At 41.6% G+C, this 18,774-nt stretch overlaps 1 protein-coding gene across 8 annotated transcripts in view; it reads right to left on the reverse strand.

The window, feature by feature from the left end:
• svild (supervillin d) overlaps window positions 1–18,774 on the reverse strand; it is a 106,451-nt gene that overhangs the window by 40,268 nt on the left and 47,409 nt on the right. For all 8 annotated transcript variants that reach the window (XM_047032330.1, XM_047032326.1, XM_047032327.1 and 5 more), the window contains 9 exons: window positions 15,113–15,285; window positions 14,488–14,643; window positions 13,535–13,671; window positions 13,228–13,375; window positions 12,471–12,616; window positions 11,430–11,605; window positions 6,857–6,989; window positions 6,375–6,675; window positions 6,010–6,164 (listed from right to left, as the gene is read on the reverse strand). In XM_047032330.1, coding sequence (XP_046888286.1) covers window positions 6,010–6,164; window positions 6,375–6,675; window positions 6,857–6,989; window positions 11,430–11,605; window positions 12,471–12,616; window positions 13,228–13,375; window positions 13,535–13,671; window positions 14,488–14,643; window positions 15,113–15,285 — 1,525 coding nt within the window. The remainder of the gene's footprint in view (window positions 1–6,009; window positions 6,165–6,374; window positions 6,676–6,856; window positions 6,990–11,429; window positions 11,606–12,470; window positions 12,617–13,227; window positions 13,376–13,534; window positions 13,672–14,487; window positions 14,644–15,112; window positions 15,286–18,774) is intronic.

An 18,774-nucleotide genomic window follows, 5' to 3' on the forward strand; every position in this document is an offset into this window, starting at 1 on the left:
CTGGTTAGGACCAGGCTAGGGAGGGAGGGGTGGCGTCTACAAATGTCACAAATTAATTGACAATGCTTCCGAAGCATCACGGCCGAAGCGAAAACATGTTTTTTTTTGTCCGTGAACTTACATTTACGTTTCGGCATGGCTGCAGACATCATGTGCTGTTGTAAACAATGCAAGTCGTGGAGGCGGCAAGGTGCTCAGTGTTACCAGATTGGAAATGGCAAAGTATCGTACCAAAGGCTCAAAATGATCGTATTTGGAGGATATTATTGTGCATCTGGCAACACTGAGAAGGAGGTCTACCAATTCTCTCTAGTCAGAGCTCGCACAAGAAGGTGAAACATAAGGGAAATACCCTTTCCAAAACTTGTATGGGCGTTATAACTAGTTTTTGAAAGACCCAGAGAAACACAAATATCCGACGAGGCAAAATCCCGGACGACATTGGAATCCCTGCCGGACGCATTTTTTAGGTGTCTAAAAGAGGACATGTCCGGGTTAAAGAGGACGTCTGGTCACCCTATATAACGACCATAACAATATTGTGGTTATCAGACATGATTTATACATCTTCGTCTTTGCTCCAGAATAACATGTCAACAATCTAAAATGACGCCGTAACATGCCACGATATTATAAATAGTGTTGTCAAACGATTAAAATATTTAATCGCAATTAATCGCATTATTGTATTATTATCGACAAGGGGGCGGAGAATTTGCATCAGCTGTGTGCTTGGCCATCAAGTGGTATTTCAGACTGGACGTGCTGCGATGATAGCTCAGTTCACAACAACTAACACACATATCACTTTGGTCTTTTCAATGGAACCATTTGGCAACTTTTAAAAAGTAAGCTTTCCATTCAGAATGTTATTGGCATCCATTTCGTCTCACGCTTGCCATCCACTCAAAACGTTAAAGTTAGCCTACTACTCTTTAGCCGGCTCGCAAGCCCAAACAAGTGTGTGGCGTGCCTGTTGTTTTGTTTCCGGTCTAGCTAGATCCAGTGTGGTGTTGTAGTTCTTCTAACATCAGTAGTTGTTGCAACAGCATGTGGAAAAAACAACAAAGTTTGCTAGGCCAAAAAGAACATTAATCGCGCGAAAAAAAAATGTACACCGTTAATTTGGGTTTGCGTTAATGCTGTTAATCTGACAGCAATTATAACTAATTATATTAGGCTATAATTACGTTTGTCATGCCATGTGCATAATAGCGTTCATTACAAAATTGTTAAATCTGCTTTAAAATAACGGAAATAAACTCTACAAACAACTGTCATGTATGTGTGAAACCATTTGTAAAACTTGCTACAATAAAGGCAGGCAACTGTAGATTATCAAGTCTTTTATCCTTGTTTTTCATTCAGCTCAGGTAAATCGGCGATTTGCTGATGTTCCCTTTTGTGCTCGTCTCCTGTTCGTAGGTATGTTGACTGGAGTTAATAGAATAAAAATGACCGGATGACTCGGGTAGCAAATCGGAAATGCAATACCACCTACATCCACCGGGGCTGTTGCCTCAAGCCAAGGGGTGGGGGTCTGGTCCCCTATCGTCCAGCTAGCTCTCAACGCTCGGCAGGAATTGCAGGTCCACTCACTAAAAACAAACTTGACCCTCTCACTGGACATATTGTATTATAAAATGTTTTATTGAATGCAATTGTTTGCCTTGTATATTCTGTTCTATTTACCAAATTTCATTCTTGTCTTAAATTGAGCAGTTTCGGGTGTGATTGCTATAAAGATTAGATTCAACTTGCATCAAATACCTACAAATATAAATGTTCAAGTTTAAGTCTTCTATTGTCAGATGCACAGAACAACACAAAAAAAGTGGTAAATTGTAAGTGGGCTGATGAATAACAAAACCTCCCATTAACTTCAACAGTCGAAAGTTAAACAGTCCTCATTAGGCTACAGTACGGTAGCTAGCCTAGCCATTTCTAGCTTTGCTTCACAATATGGCTGCCTATTGTTATAGGTTCATCATGTAATACATACATGTTAAAGGGGTGATTGACTGGGTATTTGGGGTATTTCACACTGTTACTTAAGGTCTCCGAATAGGGTATGTAACATTGGTTGGGCTGAAAATGGCCCGGATGCTGTTCTATGCCCCCTGATACATCCAGTGACATTTTCCAGGGAAAAAACACTAGGTATTCTCCTCTTATAGTATGCTCATGAATATGTAGATGAACTGCACGCTGATTGGTTGGTTTACGAGTGACCAACATTGACTAGTCGGGCATGGCTGATGTTTGTCTATACCGTAGCGTAGAAGATCCCTGTGCATTTCGACCCTCGACACATTTGCGCGAACCACTTCACCAAGGACGGTTTTAGAAAACCTGGGACAATGTAAAGCAGGATTTGCTATGAAGCTGTTGCTGAAAAGAGGTGCGTTCCGACCTTATGTTCATCATAACCGCAAGCTGTAGTATGATTTTGTCGGTAACAGTTATTAGCAATGCTAACGTATCCTGTATCTAGCACCTGCCTTTCTCCAGTTCTTTCAAATAGATAATCTAGACAGGCGTTAGCAATAGGTTAGACCTCTATTTGTTTTCTGGCAATTTTTTCGGAAGCTTCCCTTCTAATGCCGACTACAGCTAGTCTAGCTCGAGTCATTTGTTAAGTAAGGTGTGTTGATGTGTTTTGAAACATATTTATCATTCTAGCTAAGCTAGATACAGGATACATTAGCATTGCTAATAGGCTAACTTTTAGCGACAAAATCATACTTACAGCTTGCGTTTGTGATGAGCATACGGTTGGATCAGCACATCTTTTCAGCAACAACGGCTTAGCAAATCCTTCTTTAAATTGTCCAAGGTTTTCATTCAAAACTGTCTTTGGTGAAATAGTTCGAGCAAATGAACAAATTAGTGTCAAACTTCACAGGGTTCTTCTCATAGAAACACATCAGCCATGCCCGTCGAGTGTCTGGTTCCATGGGAAGATTATGAAAAGTGTCAGCATTCCCAGTACAGCCTGGAACACTGCATTTACGATGGTCCATTTTCAATATACTTTAAAAACTTTTAAACTTTCTCCTTTGTTGTTCGTGTGGTAGTACACAGAGCAGCGCACAGCTAAACTAGTGTCTGAGATCCTGGGCCAGAACATCAGCGGGCTGGTCTGTATAAATGTTTGGGCGTGACAAAGCTGATGCCTTATTTGTGACGTCACAAACACAGCATTTTCAAAACCGATCGTTTTACAGCTGCAGTTTCAAGTTGTGAGATTTAGATAGGAAAGAGGTGTCAATGGACTTTGAGGTTCACTGTATGTCCATTTTACCCACCGAACTGTCGTTTTTCCACTATGACAAGGTAAAATCAGTTTCGTAATCAATGATCCCTTTAATAAAGTATGAGACATATACATGATGCAACACACCAGTAACCAATTGATATTATGTGTTAACTGAAAATGTCAGAAAATCGAGATGGTGCTGCTGTCTGTCCCGTCGAAAACCATTCAAACAGGTTGACAGCAAGCACTTTTCGTGTTTTTCACCTCTCCTTCCTGTTAAAAGACAGACAAGTTTGTCTGTCCAATCAGGCTCATCTGCTTTTTATTAACGCTGATTTGCAGGGAATGCAAGAACAGCTAGATAGCGAAAACACCTATAATGTAGGCATGTAAACTAGTTTAGCTCGCTAACGCAAGAGCCTAGGTAGAATGTGTGATATTTTAGCCTAGTTGATTGGCAATGGGGCTAACGTTATTTTGTGTTCCTGACTGTGTTTCATTCAAATGTATAACCTGTGTTGTCATGTAAATCTACAATTCAGGATGCATGTTTGTCCAGATCTATTTTTCAGCAAGATAGCTTGAGCTAACTGAAGTTGAGTTGAATCACGATAGTTTGTTGCTAAGCTGTAGTGCGAACGTTACCCACCTAAGACGATCCTGTTTGCTTCGACAACATAAGTGGAAACAACTAACGTAATCATTTGAAATTATATCTAGTCAATCTGTTGAAAACATTGTTGTGTAGACACAATAGATTTATGTGTACGTTTTTATTTCAAGTCTCCACCTTCGTTGTTTCAGTGAGTGCTGTGGCTGTGTTGGAGGGTCTGTCCTCTGCTAGATAGGCCCTACCTTTTCCTTAAGAAGTTAATGTTTTTGTGCTTTATGATTTGTTGTTGTGATTTCCTATTTGCTGTTATGCTTCATGATTTGTCATTGTGCTTCATGATTTGCCGTTGTGCTTTATGATTTGTTGTTGTGTTTTCCTATTTGCCGTTGTGATTTGCACTTCAGGGCCACCGTACTTGTTACTTGACCGAGGAATTATTTCTACTGTGTCAGTTACACTATCAGGGCTTGGAAATACAGTGACCTGCAAATGGCTAGTAGAACATAACATTTCATAATGATTTCAGTAAATCAAACAGCTGCAAGACCCAGTGAAATGTTGTGTACAGCTAGCAAGCTAATGCTAGCATCGCTAACGACATTGGCTAATTCAACTTCGGTAGTGTAACCAAGCTCATTGTAGGTTTGTTTTAGATACAATTGTATATGGTCGTGTGGACAATAAGACACGGACGCAGTCTTTTTTCACAACTTGCTCTTATTGACATCGCCGTTCGAACAGCCATAGCCCGTCTACAGAGAGCCTGTCCGCTCCCTTTTAAGCCGCATTGTAACGAATTTGGTTGCAGTTCCACCAGAGTTCCACTGGTGGTGATCGCAAGCGAGTGCAAAATGAATGGGAGTCTATGGAGCTAAACAGCTACATTTGTTTCTTTAGCCTGATTGTCGTTGAGAAATCTCAGATTTGATTGTAGTTTTTGCATGTTCAACATGGATTAGAGGTCGAAAGTTGAATGAAAGAGTACCTATGTCCTTTCGATTTCTTACTGGATGAGTCGTTGTTGCCCATAACACGCTAGCATTCTAGACCGCCATTCATTCTGCACTCCCTCATTAGTGCCCTCAAATGGAACTAGAGTGGAACTGCAACCAGTTTAGAACCCGGAAGTTTCCCGAGAGTGGCAGTTCTCCCCATAAACATATGGTTATCCCCATATTAGACATTCTCTGGAACAGCCCTCACTGACTTGCACTGCATCATGCCTACGGCAGCTCCCGAGGGACAGAACACCCTGGTCCGTTGAACATAGAAAGGTCTGCTTCAGTAGGCCATCCTCAGGATTTGCAAGCTAGCTAAACTTATACTATATTTAAAATAATGTAAACATGACAATGGATTTTGCCACTAAATAATTGACTCGGCTTCATTTCTGGACATACTATCCACAACTGAAGTGTGTTACATAATGCTGTAAGATCGCCTATCTACTCGTGCATTTCTTGGTATTGTAGTGACAATGCTCTTGGTTCACGGAATGCCCCAAACTGAAAAGCTACAAAATTAAGGGCATTAGCTTAGTTAGATAAGCATTGTTTGGATTTCTATTGTTGTGTTCGTTCTGTTTTGATATGTGTAAGGCAATGGTCTGTAGTTAGATCATTTGAGTGTTCACCCTGATTGGGAATGTTGTCTAGTTAGATGGCTATCCAAGCTGTCCAATGGAAAAGTGCTTCTGGGGAAATAAACATGTGAGCATTGTTCTGCTCAACACTAGATGGCGCTAGTTGGTTGTTCCCGTTTAAAGTGCGGCCTATATTCCAGTGCGGCCTGTGCTCCGATTTACAAACACAAAGCTCCCATTCAGGTGGGGTGCAGCTTATAGAAAATGCGGCTTATTTACTGACAAATACGGTATATATACTAAGTATAACCCTGTCTATATCATTTAAAATAATTGTATAAATGCTCTACATCTAAAGGATACATTCCAGAGTCATATTTGCAACCACAATGAAACAATGTTTAAATATGTGATTTCCAATTACAAATGATCTGTGCAATTAAATATATTCTATTCATGTTAATGCTAGTTGGATTTTCTCAAATGTGTTATGTCTATTAACATTCTTATACTGTAGCCAAGCTACAATATGTTGAAGCTGTGATGCCAGCTCACCTGTGCCCCCCGGTGGCTGCCCAGCTCGACAGTCATCAGAGCTGAGGTTCCCTTGCTGCTGACACTGGAGTGGCGTCCCTGCCAGAAGAAGCAAGAGCTGCGCTCCCTCCCTGCACCCCCACTACTCAGCTCCCCAGGCCTCTGCCTCTTCCCCACTAAACACAAGAATACAACACAACATACCAAGATCAATACCACCAAGTCTAAGCAAGCCACCTGGTTCTCAGTGTGACATACAATACATTAGCTAGATACTTTTCTATCAATACAGTCAGTGACTGGATATTTATCAAAGAAAGGTAGAATCAAGAGAACATTTCCAGAGTACACAAACAAGGTCTAAAATAGAGTTATTTGCAACTAACCCATGGTTGTGACAGAGTACTTCCAGCGGATGACATAGGTGTCACCCTCATGCAGTTGTCCCAGACTCTCTTGTGCAAGTTCCTCCTCCTCAAACTCCCGGATGTGCCATGCATCCACCACCACGGTGGCTAGTTCTGCCTGGCGCCCTTCTTCTGTTGTTATCAGCCCATACCCTCGCTGCACGTCGACACCCTCCAACAACATGGTCAAGGGGCCTTCCACCCCCCCCAGAAGGGCCTTCACATCGCAGGGTTTCAGTTCTAACTCCAGTGTTGTGCGAGGGGTGGAATGGACTGGACTCTGAGAGAGCGGCGATTAGAGGAAGAAAAGGAGATCGATGTGAATTCTATAAACTAATAATAAACCATCAAGACTGCTGTAAGTACTCAGGCTGAAGTTTGGGTGTTTAACTGTATCTAAATGTTATTTAATTCTATATAAGTTCAGGTTATTCAACTGAACAGGTGTTCAGTTCCAGTACCTTAACCTCCTCCATGGCTGCCTCCTCCTTCTTCCTGTCTGCCCAGTCTGAGAACTTCTCTCTGAACAGAGCTGTCTCGTTGTGCTCTGAGAATCTGCCCAGCAGAGCCCAGGATGGACGGCCCTCACCCTGCCTGAGAGTGAGACACATATATATACTAGAGTTAACCCTGCCTGACATACATAGAGTTAACCCTGCCTGACATACATATAGTATATATATATATATATATATATATATATATATATATATATATATATATATATATATATATACTATATATATATACTAAAGTTAACCCTGCCTGAGATACACATATACTAGAGTCAACCCTGCCTGAGATACACACATCTACTAGAGTTAACACTGCCTGATATACATATACTAGAGTTAACCCTGCCTGACATACATATATACAGGTCCTTCTAAAAAAATTAGCATATTGTGATAAAGTTCATTATTTTCCATAATGTAATGATAAAAATTAAACTTTCATATATTTTAGATTCATTGCACACCAACTGAAATATTTCAGGTCTTTTATTGTTTTAATACTGATGATTTTGGCATACAGCTCATGAAAACCCCAAATTCCTATCTCAAAAAATTAGCATATTTCATCCGACCAATAAAAGAAGTGTTTTTAATACAAAAAAAGTCAACCTTCAAATAATTATGTTCAGTTATGCACTCAATACTTGGTCGGGAATCCTTTTGCAGAAATGACTGCTTCAATGCGGCGTGGCATGGAGGCAATCAGCCTGTGGCACTGCTGAGGTGTTATGGAGGACCAGGATGCTTCGATAGCGGCCTTAAGCTCAGCCAGAGTGTTGGGTCTTGCGTCTCTCAACTTTCTCTTCACAATATCCCACAGATTCTCTATGGGGTTCAGGTCAGGAGAGTTGGCAGGCCAATTGAGCACAGTAATACCATGGTCAGTAAACCATTTACCAGTGGTTTTGGCACTGTGAGCAGGTGCCAGGTCGTGCTGAAAAATGAAATCTTCATCTCCATAAAGCTTTTCAGCAGATGGAAGCATGAAGTGCTCCAAAATCTCCTGATTGCTAGCTGCATTGACCCTGCCCTTGATAAAACACAGTGGACCAACACCAGCAGCTGACATGGCACCCCAGACCATCACTGACTGTGGGTACTTGACACTGGACTTCAGGCATTTTGGCATTTCCTTCTCCCCAGTCTTCCTCCAGACTCTGGCACCTTGATTTCCGAATGATATGCAACATTTGCTTTCATCCGAAAAAAGTACTTTGGACCACTGAGCAACAGTCCAGTGCTGCTTCTCTGTAGCCCAGGTCAGGCGCTTCTGCCGCTGTTTCTGGTTCAAAAGTGGCTTGACCTGGGGAATGCGGCACCTGTAGCCCATTTCCTGCACACGCCTGTGCACGGTGGCTCTGGATGTTTCTACTCCAGACTCAGTCCACTGCTTCCGCAGGTCCCCCAAGGTCTGGAATCGGTCCTTCTCCACAATCTTCCTCAGGGTCCGGTCACCTCTTCTCGTTGTGCAGCGTTTTTTGCCACACTTTTTCCTTCCCACAGACTTCCCACTGAGGTGCCTTGATACAGCACTCTGGGAACAGCCTATTTGTTCAGAAATTTCTTTCTGTGTCTTACCCTCTTGCTTGAGTTAGTCAATGATGGCCTTCTGGACAGCAGTCAGGTCGGCAGTCTTACCCATGATTGCGGTTTTGAGTAATGAAACAGGCTGGGAGTTTTTAAAAGCCTCAGGAATCTTTTGCAGGTGTTTAGAGTTAATTAGTTGATTCAGATGATTAGGTTAATAGCTCGTTTAGAGACCCTTTTCATGATATGCTAATTTTTTGAGATAGGAATTTGGGGTTTTCATGAGCTGTATGCCAAAATCATCAGTATTAAAACAATAAGAGACCTGAAATATTTCAGTTGGTGTGCAATGAATCTAAAATATATGAAAGTTTAATTTTTATCATTACATTATGGAAAATAATGAACATTATCACAATATGCTAATTTTTTGAGAAGGACCTGTATACAGTACCAGTCAAAAGTTTGGACACAAGGGAAAATGTGTCCAAATACACGTACACACACAAATACACACAAACACAGATACACATACAGATACACACACATACACACACGGATACACTTAAAGATACACACACAAATACACACACATACATACACACACACACACATAGATACACATACAGATACACATGCACACACACAAGCAAAACACAGGTTGGCAACGTATCACGTTGTTCACATCACGTACAGTACCAGTCAAAAATTGACACATTTTCCAATTCCATGTGTCCAAATTTTGACTGGTACTGTATACCACAGTTAACCCTGCCTGAGATACACACTTATACTAGAGTTAACCCTGCCTGAGATACACACTTATACTAGAGTTAACCCTGCCTGAGATACACACTTATACTAGAGTTAACCCTGCCTGAGATACACACATATACTAGAGTTAACCCTGCCTGACATACATATATATACTAGAGTTAATCCTGCCTGCCTGAGGTACATACATTACATACTATAGTTATGTAGTACATATAGTATTACGGATACATATCCATAGAAGACATATTGGATGTAACAGTAAAATATGCAGTTCAACAGAAGCGCAACTGAGTCAAATCAAATCAAATGTTTTTGTATAGCCCTTTTTACACGCAAGCATGTCACAGATGGCTTCACATACGCCCATAGAACTGCCCCTCAACCAACCTAAACCCTCAAGGAAGACAAGGAAAAACTCCCAGAAAAACTCCCAACGGGAGAAAAAAAATTCCGAAACCTTGGGAGGAGCCATTCAGAGAGGGCCTGTATTGACCAAACCTTTGTGTTTATAAAGACAGAACCTGTGAGTTTAAGGCAGCGAGTTTCCAACAATTATCTCGGAACCAGGAACTCTGCAAAGTTTTTATTTTGCACGTGTCCTTTTTATAATCCAGCAGAGTACATTGACGCGATTTATGTTGTTTGGATAAGCATTTCAACATTTACATTTTTTATTTGCTTCCAGTTTTGTCCTCTTTGCTCTCAACACTCAGCCATGTTGAGTTGGCTGAGCTGTACTAAGATAGCTCTTGCGAGCAAACAGCAAGATGATATGGTTATAATGAGCCGAAAACAAGCAAAGGAACAATATTAATGTCAGTGCAATACAAAAATCTAAGAATATTTTACTGATGAAATACTGGCAAGATAATTAAAAAAAATACAATATTTAAAGTGGATGGTTTATTTCACTAAGTATAGCTGGGGCTATTAGCAACAATTAGTTTGCAGTGCTGATTGCTAGCATTAAACATCCAATCAGCTGCTTTGAAAGGGTTTCCTTTATGGATGAAATGCTGGCTAGCTAACAACAATATAAAGTGGATACTTTCCGTAAAGATCAGTGAATTTTGTTACATTAATTATGTGTAACTGATGTCAAAACTGGCTGCCAGCCCAATTTAGCCCTGCTCACAAAAACATTTGGTCAGGAAGTTGGGTCTGGAGTACTCGGTTGCGGAAAAACTATACCCGAACAGGAGCTGTTCGGACCAATGGAATTGTCAGGGCGGGCTTTATACGATGATGAACAGATGATCAACAGTAACGTAATCAACCACGTCACCAAAGAGCGCTTGGGTTGCATTTGTTTTCAACAAACAACATATTACGTTGCTCTGATTGGTTGTAGGTCTATCCAATTGAGCGAAAAGGCATTTGTTTTACGAGTTCAGTTGAAACACGCCACATAGTCACAGCCCAACAGAGAGTTATCAGACTCATATTCTGACTAGAATTATGAGTATGACAACGTCAGGCTAGTCAAAACTACTTGCACATTGCAAATGTGTACAAAACTCTCAACACCAAGTCAACTACGGCATTGTAGTAACCAGCACGACGGACATGGGCACAATTCCTACCACTTTAGCCTCCTTGGTCGGTTTCTTAAGGCGTGGATATAGCGACACGAACAATGTTCATACAAATGTTGTCTCCTCAGTCAGTTGCATGTCATATTTATGAGAATGCGATATAGAAAATGCCAGACTATTTACAATACTACATAATACAAACATTAATATACACATAGCAAACACCACTTAGGCTACATAATCATTGGATGAATGAACCAGAGCATTGGCAATTTGTTTTAAATAATGATAAATTGCTTTTATGACGTGCCTAAGTGACTGGAATAGATGATGTGGATGTTGAACAAGTACTTCAGAGATTACAGATCCTTTAAATTGTGACCGGAGAAATATAGGTACCAAAGCCACTGAGAGGAACTGTCATCACCAGCTGCATCACGGCACTGTGCCCTATCTATAATTCCAGGAATCTGTGTGTGCCACCAATCTTATCACGGGCACTGTGCACTCTATAGTTCAAGTAATCTGTATTTGTGTGTTTCACTGGCATCTTAATCACCGACTGATCACAGGAACTGTGCACTAGTCATATAAAGGACACACATAAGAGAACATTTATTTGGCACATTTCCAATGTTCGGACAGTGTAGTGAAAAGAGGAGGTTCTACGAGAGACTCACTGAGGGGCACATGTGTTGTCTGAGGAGGCATCCAGGGGATTGACCCTGCAGCTGCTGTAGTCATAGGAACCGCTGTACAACTGCTTGGCTAATTTGACAGCCATCTTCCTGTCCCCTAGGGAGACGTCTTTCCCATGCCACACATACACCTCGCTTCCAAAGTCAAAAACCAACACCTGTACAGGAGAAAATACAAACAAAATTGCCAGAATGTTATTCTTAAATTGCTCTGTCTCTCTGTCTCTCTGTCTCTCTCTCTCTCTCTCTCACTCACTCCAGTCTTTCCCACACAGACTAATTTGTGGCGGTGCGCCACAAAATCAACACTGGCCGCCACACATTGCGTTTCGTAAAACTTTTTTTTAATCGCTATTTAGGTTAAAACACGCAGCGTATTCGTTCAGCTGCATTCCCTTTCCCCTGCTCTCCTCCGTCTCTCTGTCACTCATGCGTCTTTTCCACATATGCACACAGTCACAACGTCAGCACACGTTAGCAACAATGCATACATATGCCGTTCTAGTAAGACCGACAGCTATATCAGCGAGCCTTCAGCATTAGTGCCGTAGCTAAAAGTCGAGGAAAGTTGAGGCTACTTTTCGCTAGGTACCTTACTCACATTTACATTTAGTCATTTAGCAGACGCTCTTATCCAGAGCGACTTACAGTACTCGAAGTTTCCCCTTCGTTCTTTTGGTGAGAAGTCTCAAGAGCTAGCTACTTATTCGGCGTCATGGAGCCGACCAGTTAAATAGTTGTTTAGCACTAGCGTTGCTACATGCATAATGCAGAAATGATATGTTAGTTGTTGTTAATTTGTGAAGGTGTGAATCATTTTGGATTAATATTTAATGTAACAAATTATTAACAAATTAACTGTGTAACGAATTATTAACTAAGGAATTATTATGACCCCCCCCCCCCCCCCCGGTCTGACAACCCCCACCCCCTCCCCGCCACAATTAGATTTCTAATCTGTGGGAAACACTGCACTCACTCACACACACACACACACACACACACACACACACACACACACACCTCTTTAGAGTTGAGCAGTGAGACACTGGGAACTGAGGCCCAGGCCTCTTCATGTGGAACCAGTTTGTCCTCCTGTAGTTTGTAAACCCCAGTGGAGTCAAGGACACCACTTTCATAGAGCTCATCTTCCTCTGGCTCCCCAGCACCTGGTGAGGAACAGTCAGATAAGCAGTATTGCACATGATCATATAGTACATGATCCTATGAATGTAGTCTGTGTGGATGCAAAACTACTCCAGCCACCTAACTTCCACTCTGTGAAAAAATTAACTGCTTGAGTGATCATATTTACGGTGTATGTATCTATACAGATGTTCTTAAAGACGGAAGTTACTGCATCAATTACAATCTGTATCGTATGCGTGTCCAGTGGTTATCTGACTGCCTGGACATTCTGGAACACTGTTACAGATGACATCTTAAAGGGATGGAATGTTGTGCTATGTGTTATAGTATGGTGTAGCTTGGATAAAAGGGGCATAATTGCTGTAAACTGTCAGTGTGTGTACGATAGAAGTTTTGGTTTGGAGTGTCCATACTAAACAGCAGATCTCCACCAGCAGGAGTTGTAATGTATTTGGTTTAAATATCACATGATGATGGACGGGCACCATGCTAGAGAGATTGGGCTGTCCCTATGCCGTGAGGCTGATTCCACCTATCCATACATTATGTTGGTAGACCATGTGATCGTGTGTATGTCATCTCTATTTAATTTACATTTGTCTTCTTGAAATTGTGTATTTTTTTTGTGTACCTCTGTATGTAGTCTTCCCCCCCAATAAGTTCCAGAACTCTCTGGCACATTTGTTGTCAGAGTTGATGCCTTCCTCCAGCACAGTCACATGGGGAGCCTTACAGCCCAGGTCCCTCTTGGCCTGGACAAATGAGGCCATCTCTGATGCCTGTGGATACAAAGCAAGAGTTACAACAATGTATGACAATTTCACATTGTGTAACGCTGATCCAGTGTGTATTAAATGTTAGACCATGTACCATTGTAATATGCAGTGCAATACAGTATATGTATCCAAGGGAACATGGTAATATTCAATGTGGTGTACCTTGGCTTTCTCAATAACGTTCGCAAACTCTCCACTCCATAAGAAGCAGTGCTTGGGTGTGACGAGGAGAAAACAGTCTCCACTGTTCAGAGAACGAGCTGTAGGCTCAACCAGACGCACTTGTACATGTCTTCGACCTGATGAGCAGAATTGACACAAATTACTATTGTAAACACAAAGTGAACAGACACCAATTACTATATTTAAGCACAAACGGAACAGACACGTTACTATGTGTAAACACAAACATAACAGACACCAGTTACTATGTGTAAACACAAACGGAACAGACACCAATTACTATCTGTAAACACAAACGGAACAGACACGTTACTATGTGTAAACACAAACATAACAGACACCAGTTACTATGTGTAAACACAAACAAAACAGACACCAGTTACTATGTGTAAACACAAACTTAACGGACACCATTTACTATGTGTAAACACAAACGGAACAGACACCAGTTACTATGTGTAAACACAAACGGAACAGACACGTTACTATGTGTAAACACAAACGGAACAGACACGTTCATGTGGAAACACAAGCAGAACAGACACGTTACTATCTGTAAATACAAATGGAACAGACACGTTAATGTGGAAACACAAGCAGAACAGACACGTTACTATGTGTAAACACAAATAGAACAGACACCAGTTACTATGTGTAAACACAAACGGAACAGACACGTTACTATGTGTAAACACAAGCAGAACAGATTTCATACCAGATTTCATGTGAAAATGTATTTCATTCCCATCTCATTGTCTGCACATCAATTACTGTACTATAATTAGTATACTATTTCAGGATCTGTCAGAAGGTTAAGGTGAAATTTAGCTGGTTTGTTCATTTGGTGTGGAGGTGTTCATTTAACTCTTTTGGTGTGGTGCCAATCTTTTTACTCTTTGGATTTGTTTTCACGGGAATTTGAATGCCCTGACCTTTAATGCAGATGAGCATGAGTTTGTTGAAGGGCAAAGTGCTGTTGTTGGTCACCACCTCGGTAGATTTGACGCTACGAAGGTTGACCTTGCGGAAATTCTCCTTGCTGGCCAGCCCTGCCAGAGCAGCGTCTGCTAGATTGGAATGCTTTGCCACTTTGGGACAGGAGTCAAAAGAGGGTGGTTAGATTATAGAATCACTTTAAAATAAACTTAATTATACTAACTCTATTGTGTATTCATAATACAAATTTATTGGACTGAGATTAAACCTGATTCTTTCAAATCAAAAGAGCATTGAGCACAGTCAGGTTTAATTTAATAAAGACAAGTTTTGCTCTGAGAAACTACTGTAATAAACTGTAGCATTGTTGTCATGTAATTAAGCAAGGTATCAGGTTGAGTGTTAATTTAGGAAATGTGTTTGTCAAATTTTATGTAATCACATAAATGTAACTAGTTTCCCACTTTCATATTCAACCAAATATGAGAAAGACAAGGACATGATTTTCCTGAGTCTGACCTGCTTATATCATTCTATTTTACTACCCATTACTCTTGTGTAAACGTATTGGGTTTATAAGTTTCCAATGCAAATCAAGTGAAAGCTTGTCAGAAGTCTTACTTTTCTCTACTTGAATCCTCTTGGTTTCCACGGTAGCAACGTTGAGTCTTTGTTCCCTGTACACTTGTCGGATGTCATTACGAGCCGCCAGAGCACGCAGAGGGTTCCTGGAGCCTTGGTTCTTCCTGGCGGGACGTACAGCACGCTTATGTTCTGTCACTGCCGATGTCAACCTGCATACAGGCAGAATCGGGGATTGATGATGAAATAGCTTCAGGACAGTAAAGATCCCTGCTATTAGACAAGTGGTCATTCCAGCCATGTCCACAACTACGCAACGCTTGTTTAAACAGTGATCCACAAGCCAGGCTACTTGTATGGTTGATTGCAACACAGAAAATAGCAGAGAGGTACAGAGGAGAGGTACTTTGGAGATTGGATGCTAAAAATAAGTATGCAATTTGAAAGAAAAAAATGCAGCAACGTCCAAATCCCCCCACAGTTATGATTTTTGATACATTTATGATGAATCTTAAATCAAAATCACAATCACACAAACTGACACAGGCTATAGGTCCACTTTAAACAGCTCTTTGAATAGTGTAATCTGTATGAATCAAACTGTGCAAATTAATCCGTAAAAGAATGCATATTTACATTTGGTCATTTAGCAGACAAGTCAAGTTCAAGTTCAGGTCTTTTATTTGTCAGGTACACAGAACAACACAAGGTTAGACTGGGCACTGAAATTCTTAAGACAAGACAACGCAAGCACCTGGCATAACATAACATAAGTACACGGAACATAATTTACATCTATGCTAAGCTTAAATAAGAGAAACTTCCTAAATATACAGATAGTATTAAATAATCGACTATACTAACCCTAATACTAAAACGTCCTAAATTACAGATAACAATAAATAGTACACTATACTAACCCTAAATGCACATAAAACCTGTTTCAACCCTATAACCTATTCTAACCTAAGTGGAGTACAGTGCAATAGTGCAAATTTGCAGATCAGTGACTAAGTCAATGACCATACAGGAGCCTGGTGGCGAGGTATAGTGAGGTACAGTAGTGCAATGTTACTGATGGTGCAACCAGTAGCTGAAGTGACAGAGTATAAGTGACTAGTGTGCAGTAAATCAATGTCCATATCAGTGTCCATTCAGAAGCCCGATGGCCCTTGGGTAGAAACTGTTGTCCAGTCTGCGTGTGCGCGACCGGATGCTGCGGTAACACCTGACAGAAGGCAACGGGGTAAAGAGACTGAAGGATGGGTGGGAACAGTCTCTTAGAATCCTGCCGGCTTTCCTTAGGCAACGTGTGTGGTAGGTGTCCTGTAGGGCTGGGAGCTTCCTGCCGATGATGAACTCAGCAGAACGGACCACACTTCGTAGGGCCTTGCGGTCCTGTCTGTGCAGCTCCCATACCACACTGTAATACAACCAGTCAGAATGCTCTCGATAGTGCATCTGTAAAAGTTAGTGAGGATGACTGAGTCCATACCAAACTTCTTCAGTCTCCTCAGGAAGAAGAGGCGCTTACGGCCGCTTTGACCACCTTGTCCGTGTGAACAGACCAGGTGAGGTCATTGCTGATGTTCACCCCGAGGAACTTGAAGCAGCTGACCTTCTCCACTTCCGATCCATTGATGAGTAGGGGTGCATGCTCCTCCTCCTGCCGCCTCCTATAGTCCACAATCATCTCCTTGGTCTTGCTGATTTTAAGAGAGAGGTTATTGTCCTGACACCAAGATTTCAGGGTGTCAACCTCCTCACTGTAGGCTGACTCGTCACTGTCAGAGATGAGGCCCACGATGGTTGTGTCGTCAGCAAACTTAACAAGGAGGTTGGAGCTGTGCGTTGCAACACAGTCGTGGGTGAAGGAGAACAGGAGAGGGCTGAGCACACAGCCCTGTGGGGTGCCTGTGTTGGTGATCAGTACGGATGAGGTGCGGTCACCAATTCTCACCCCCTGTGGCCTCCCCGTCAGGAAGTGGAAGATCCACTTGCAGAGGGAGGTGCTTAGTCACAGGTCCACAAGCTTGGAGACCAGGATGATGGTGTTGAATGCAGAGCTGTAGTCAATGAACAGCATCCTCACATATGTATTCCCCTTGTCCAGGTGGGAGAGAGCGGAGTGCATAGTCAGAGCGATGGCATCGTCTGTAGACCTGTTGGACCGGTATGCAAACTGCATAGGGTCCAGTGTGGGGGGCAGCGAGGAGCAGATGAATGATTTGACTAGCCGCTCGAAGCACTTGAAGAACGACTATCGGGCGATAGTCGTTCAGACATGTGACCTTGGTGTTCTTGGGCACAGGGATAATGGTGGTCCTCTTGAAGCAGATGGGGAGTACAGACAGGTTAAGGGAGCGGTTGAAGATGTCCCTGAAGACCCCTGAAGACGCTCTTATCCAGAGCGACTTACAGTAAGTACAGGGACATTCTGTGGGACATATGGGGAACATTTGAGTTTTTTTTTTATTTAGTCGCACGTCAACTAAATCCTAGTCCACACCCGTCAACTCCCATATTTTAACTGGCATGGTTGTTGAAACCCCAATAATTAGTCTGGTTTCCCGAAAAAGGTATTGATGAAAATCTTCTGAACAATAAATGATTCCTATGAAGAAAAGTTGCTAACGCAACCAAAAGACATAAAAAAGATAAATCACACGGAATGTGAAATGAGAGGTAATCATTAATGTAAGAGAGTCGGAGGAGTATCTTGTTTGGTGACCTTAAAGATGTCATAACCAAGGCCAAGCAGCTTCATGGGGAGAGAAATGATGGCAGCAGTAAATATTGTGGGTGCTGAGATCTACAACATTGATAATATATATAAAAAATGCGACTTCAAGTGGAGGACAAAAAAGCCCGCTGCTGGGTTCTAACTTTACAGAACGGCAGCAGTGACTCATGTAGTTGTCAAGTGTAGTTGACCTGGGAGTTCAGTCCACCACTGGAAGCATCACAGGGTGGATAACTGGGAACCTTTCCCCTTCGATAATGAGCACAATTTCAATTCATTGGTTGTATATTAGGCATCCACTTTCGGCCAAAAGTAACACAACTTCTTTCATAGTCAGAACTGCAATAGAGTGAGATATTAACTGGGTGTGTTTGCCTTCGGCAAGAGCACAACCATTGTTATCTCACATTTATATTATTGGGGTGTGCTTGCCTTCGGCGAGCACAAACCATTGTTATCTCACATATATATTTACAATTTATTATTAATGTTTATTTTTGCGCCCCTAAGGCTCAGTCAATATTTGGACTACATACACAACGTCGATGTCAAAAGGTTTGTCTTGGTCACGATTGCGTTGGTTCTATTGGGATTTATGTTCCGTTGCACGGTTTAGGTTTTAATTAAGTTTTTGTGGCAAAGTGAAGCTAACGGTGGCTAACTTGCTAGCCACAGTCACTGACGCTACTGACGTCACTAACATCAAGAAATATCGCGTGACTACCTCTAGCAGAACATTAGTTTAGCAGCTCGTTAACTTCTGGGAGATAACTAGGCTAACTGCTTTACTGCAAGGCAGCTGCAGAAAAGCCACAAGCAAAGAGGCCAGGGTGATAACTATTTACTCATTTTACTTTGTGATATGAAACACAATTGTGAAGTTTAATGTACAATATAAGCTGATATAAGGAAGTAGTTTCGGAAACAGTGGTCTACTATTTCACTGAAGCATTAGCAT

Source organism: Hypomesus transpacificus, chromosome 13 (assembly GCF_021917145.1).
Source record: "Hypomesus transpacificus isolate Combined female chromosome 13, fHypTra1, whole genome shotgun sequence".
NCBI lineage: Eukaryota > Metazoa > Chordata > Actinopteri > Osmeriformes > Osmeridae > Hypomesus > Hypomesus transpacificus.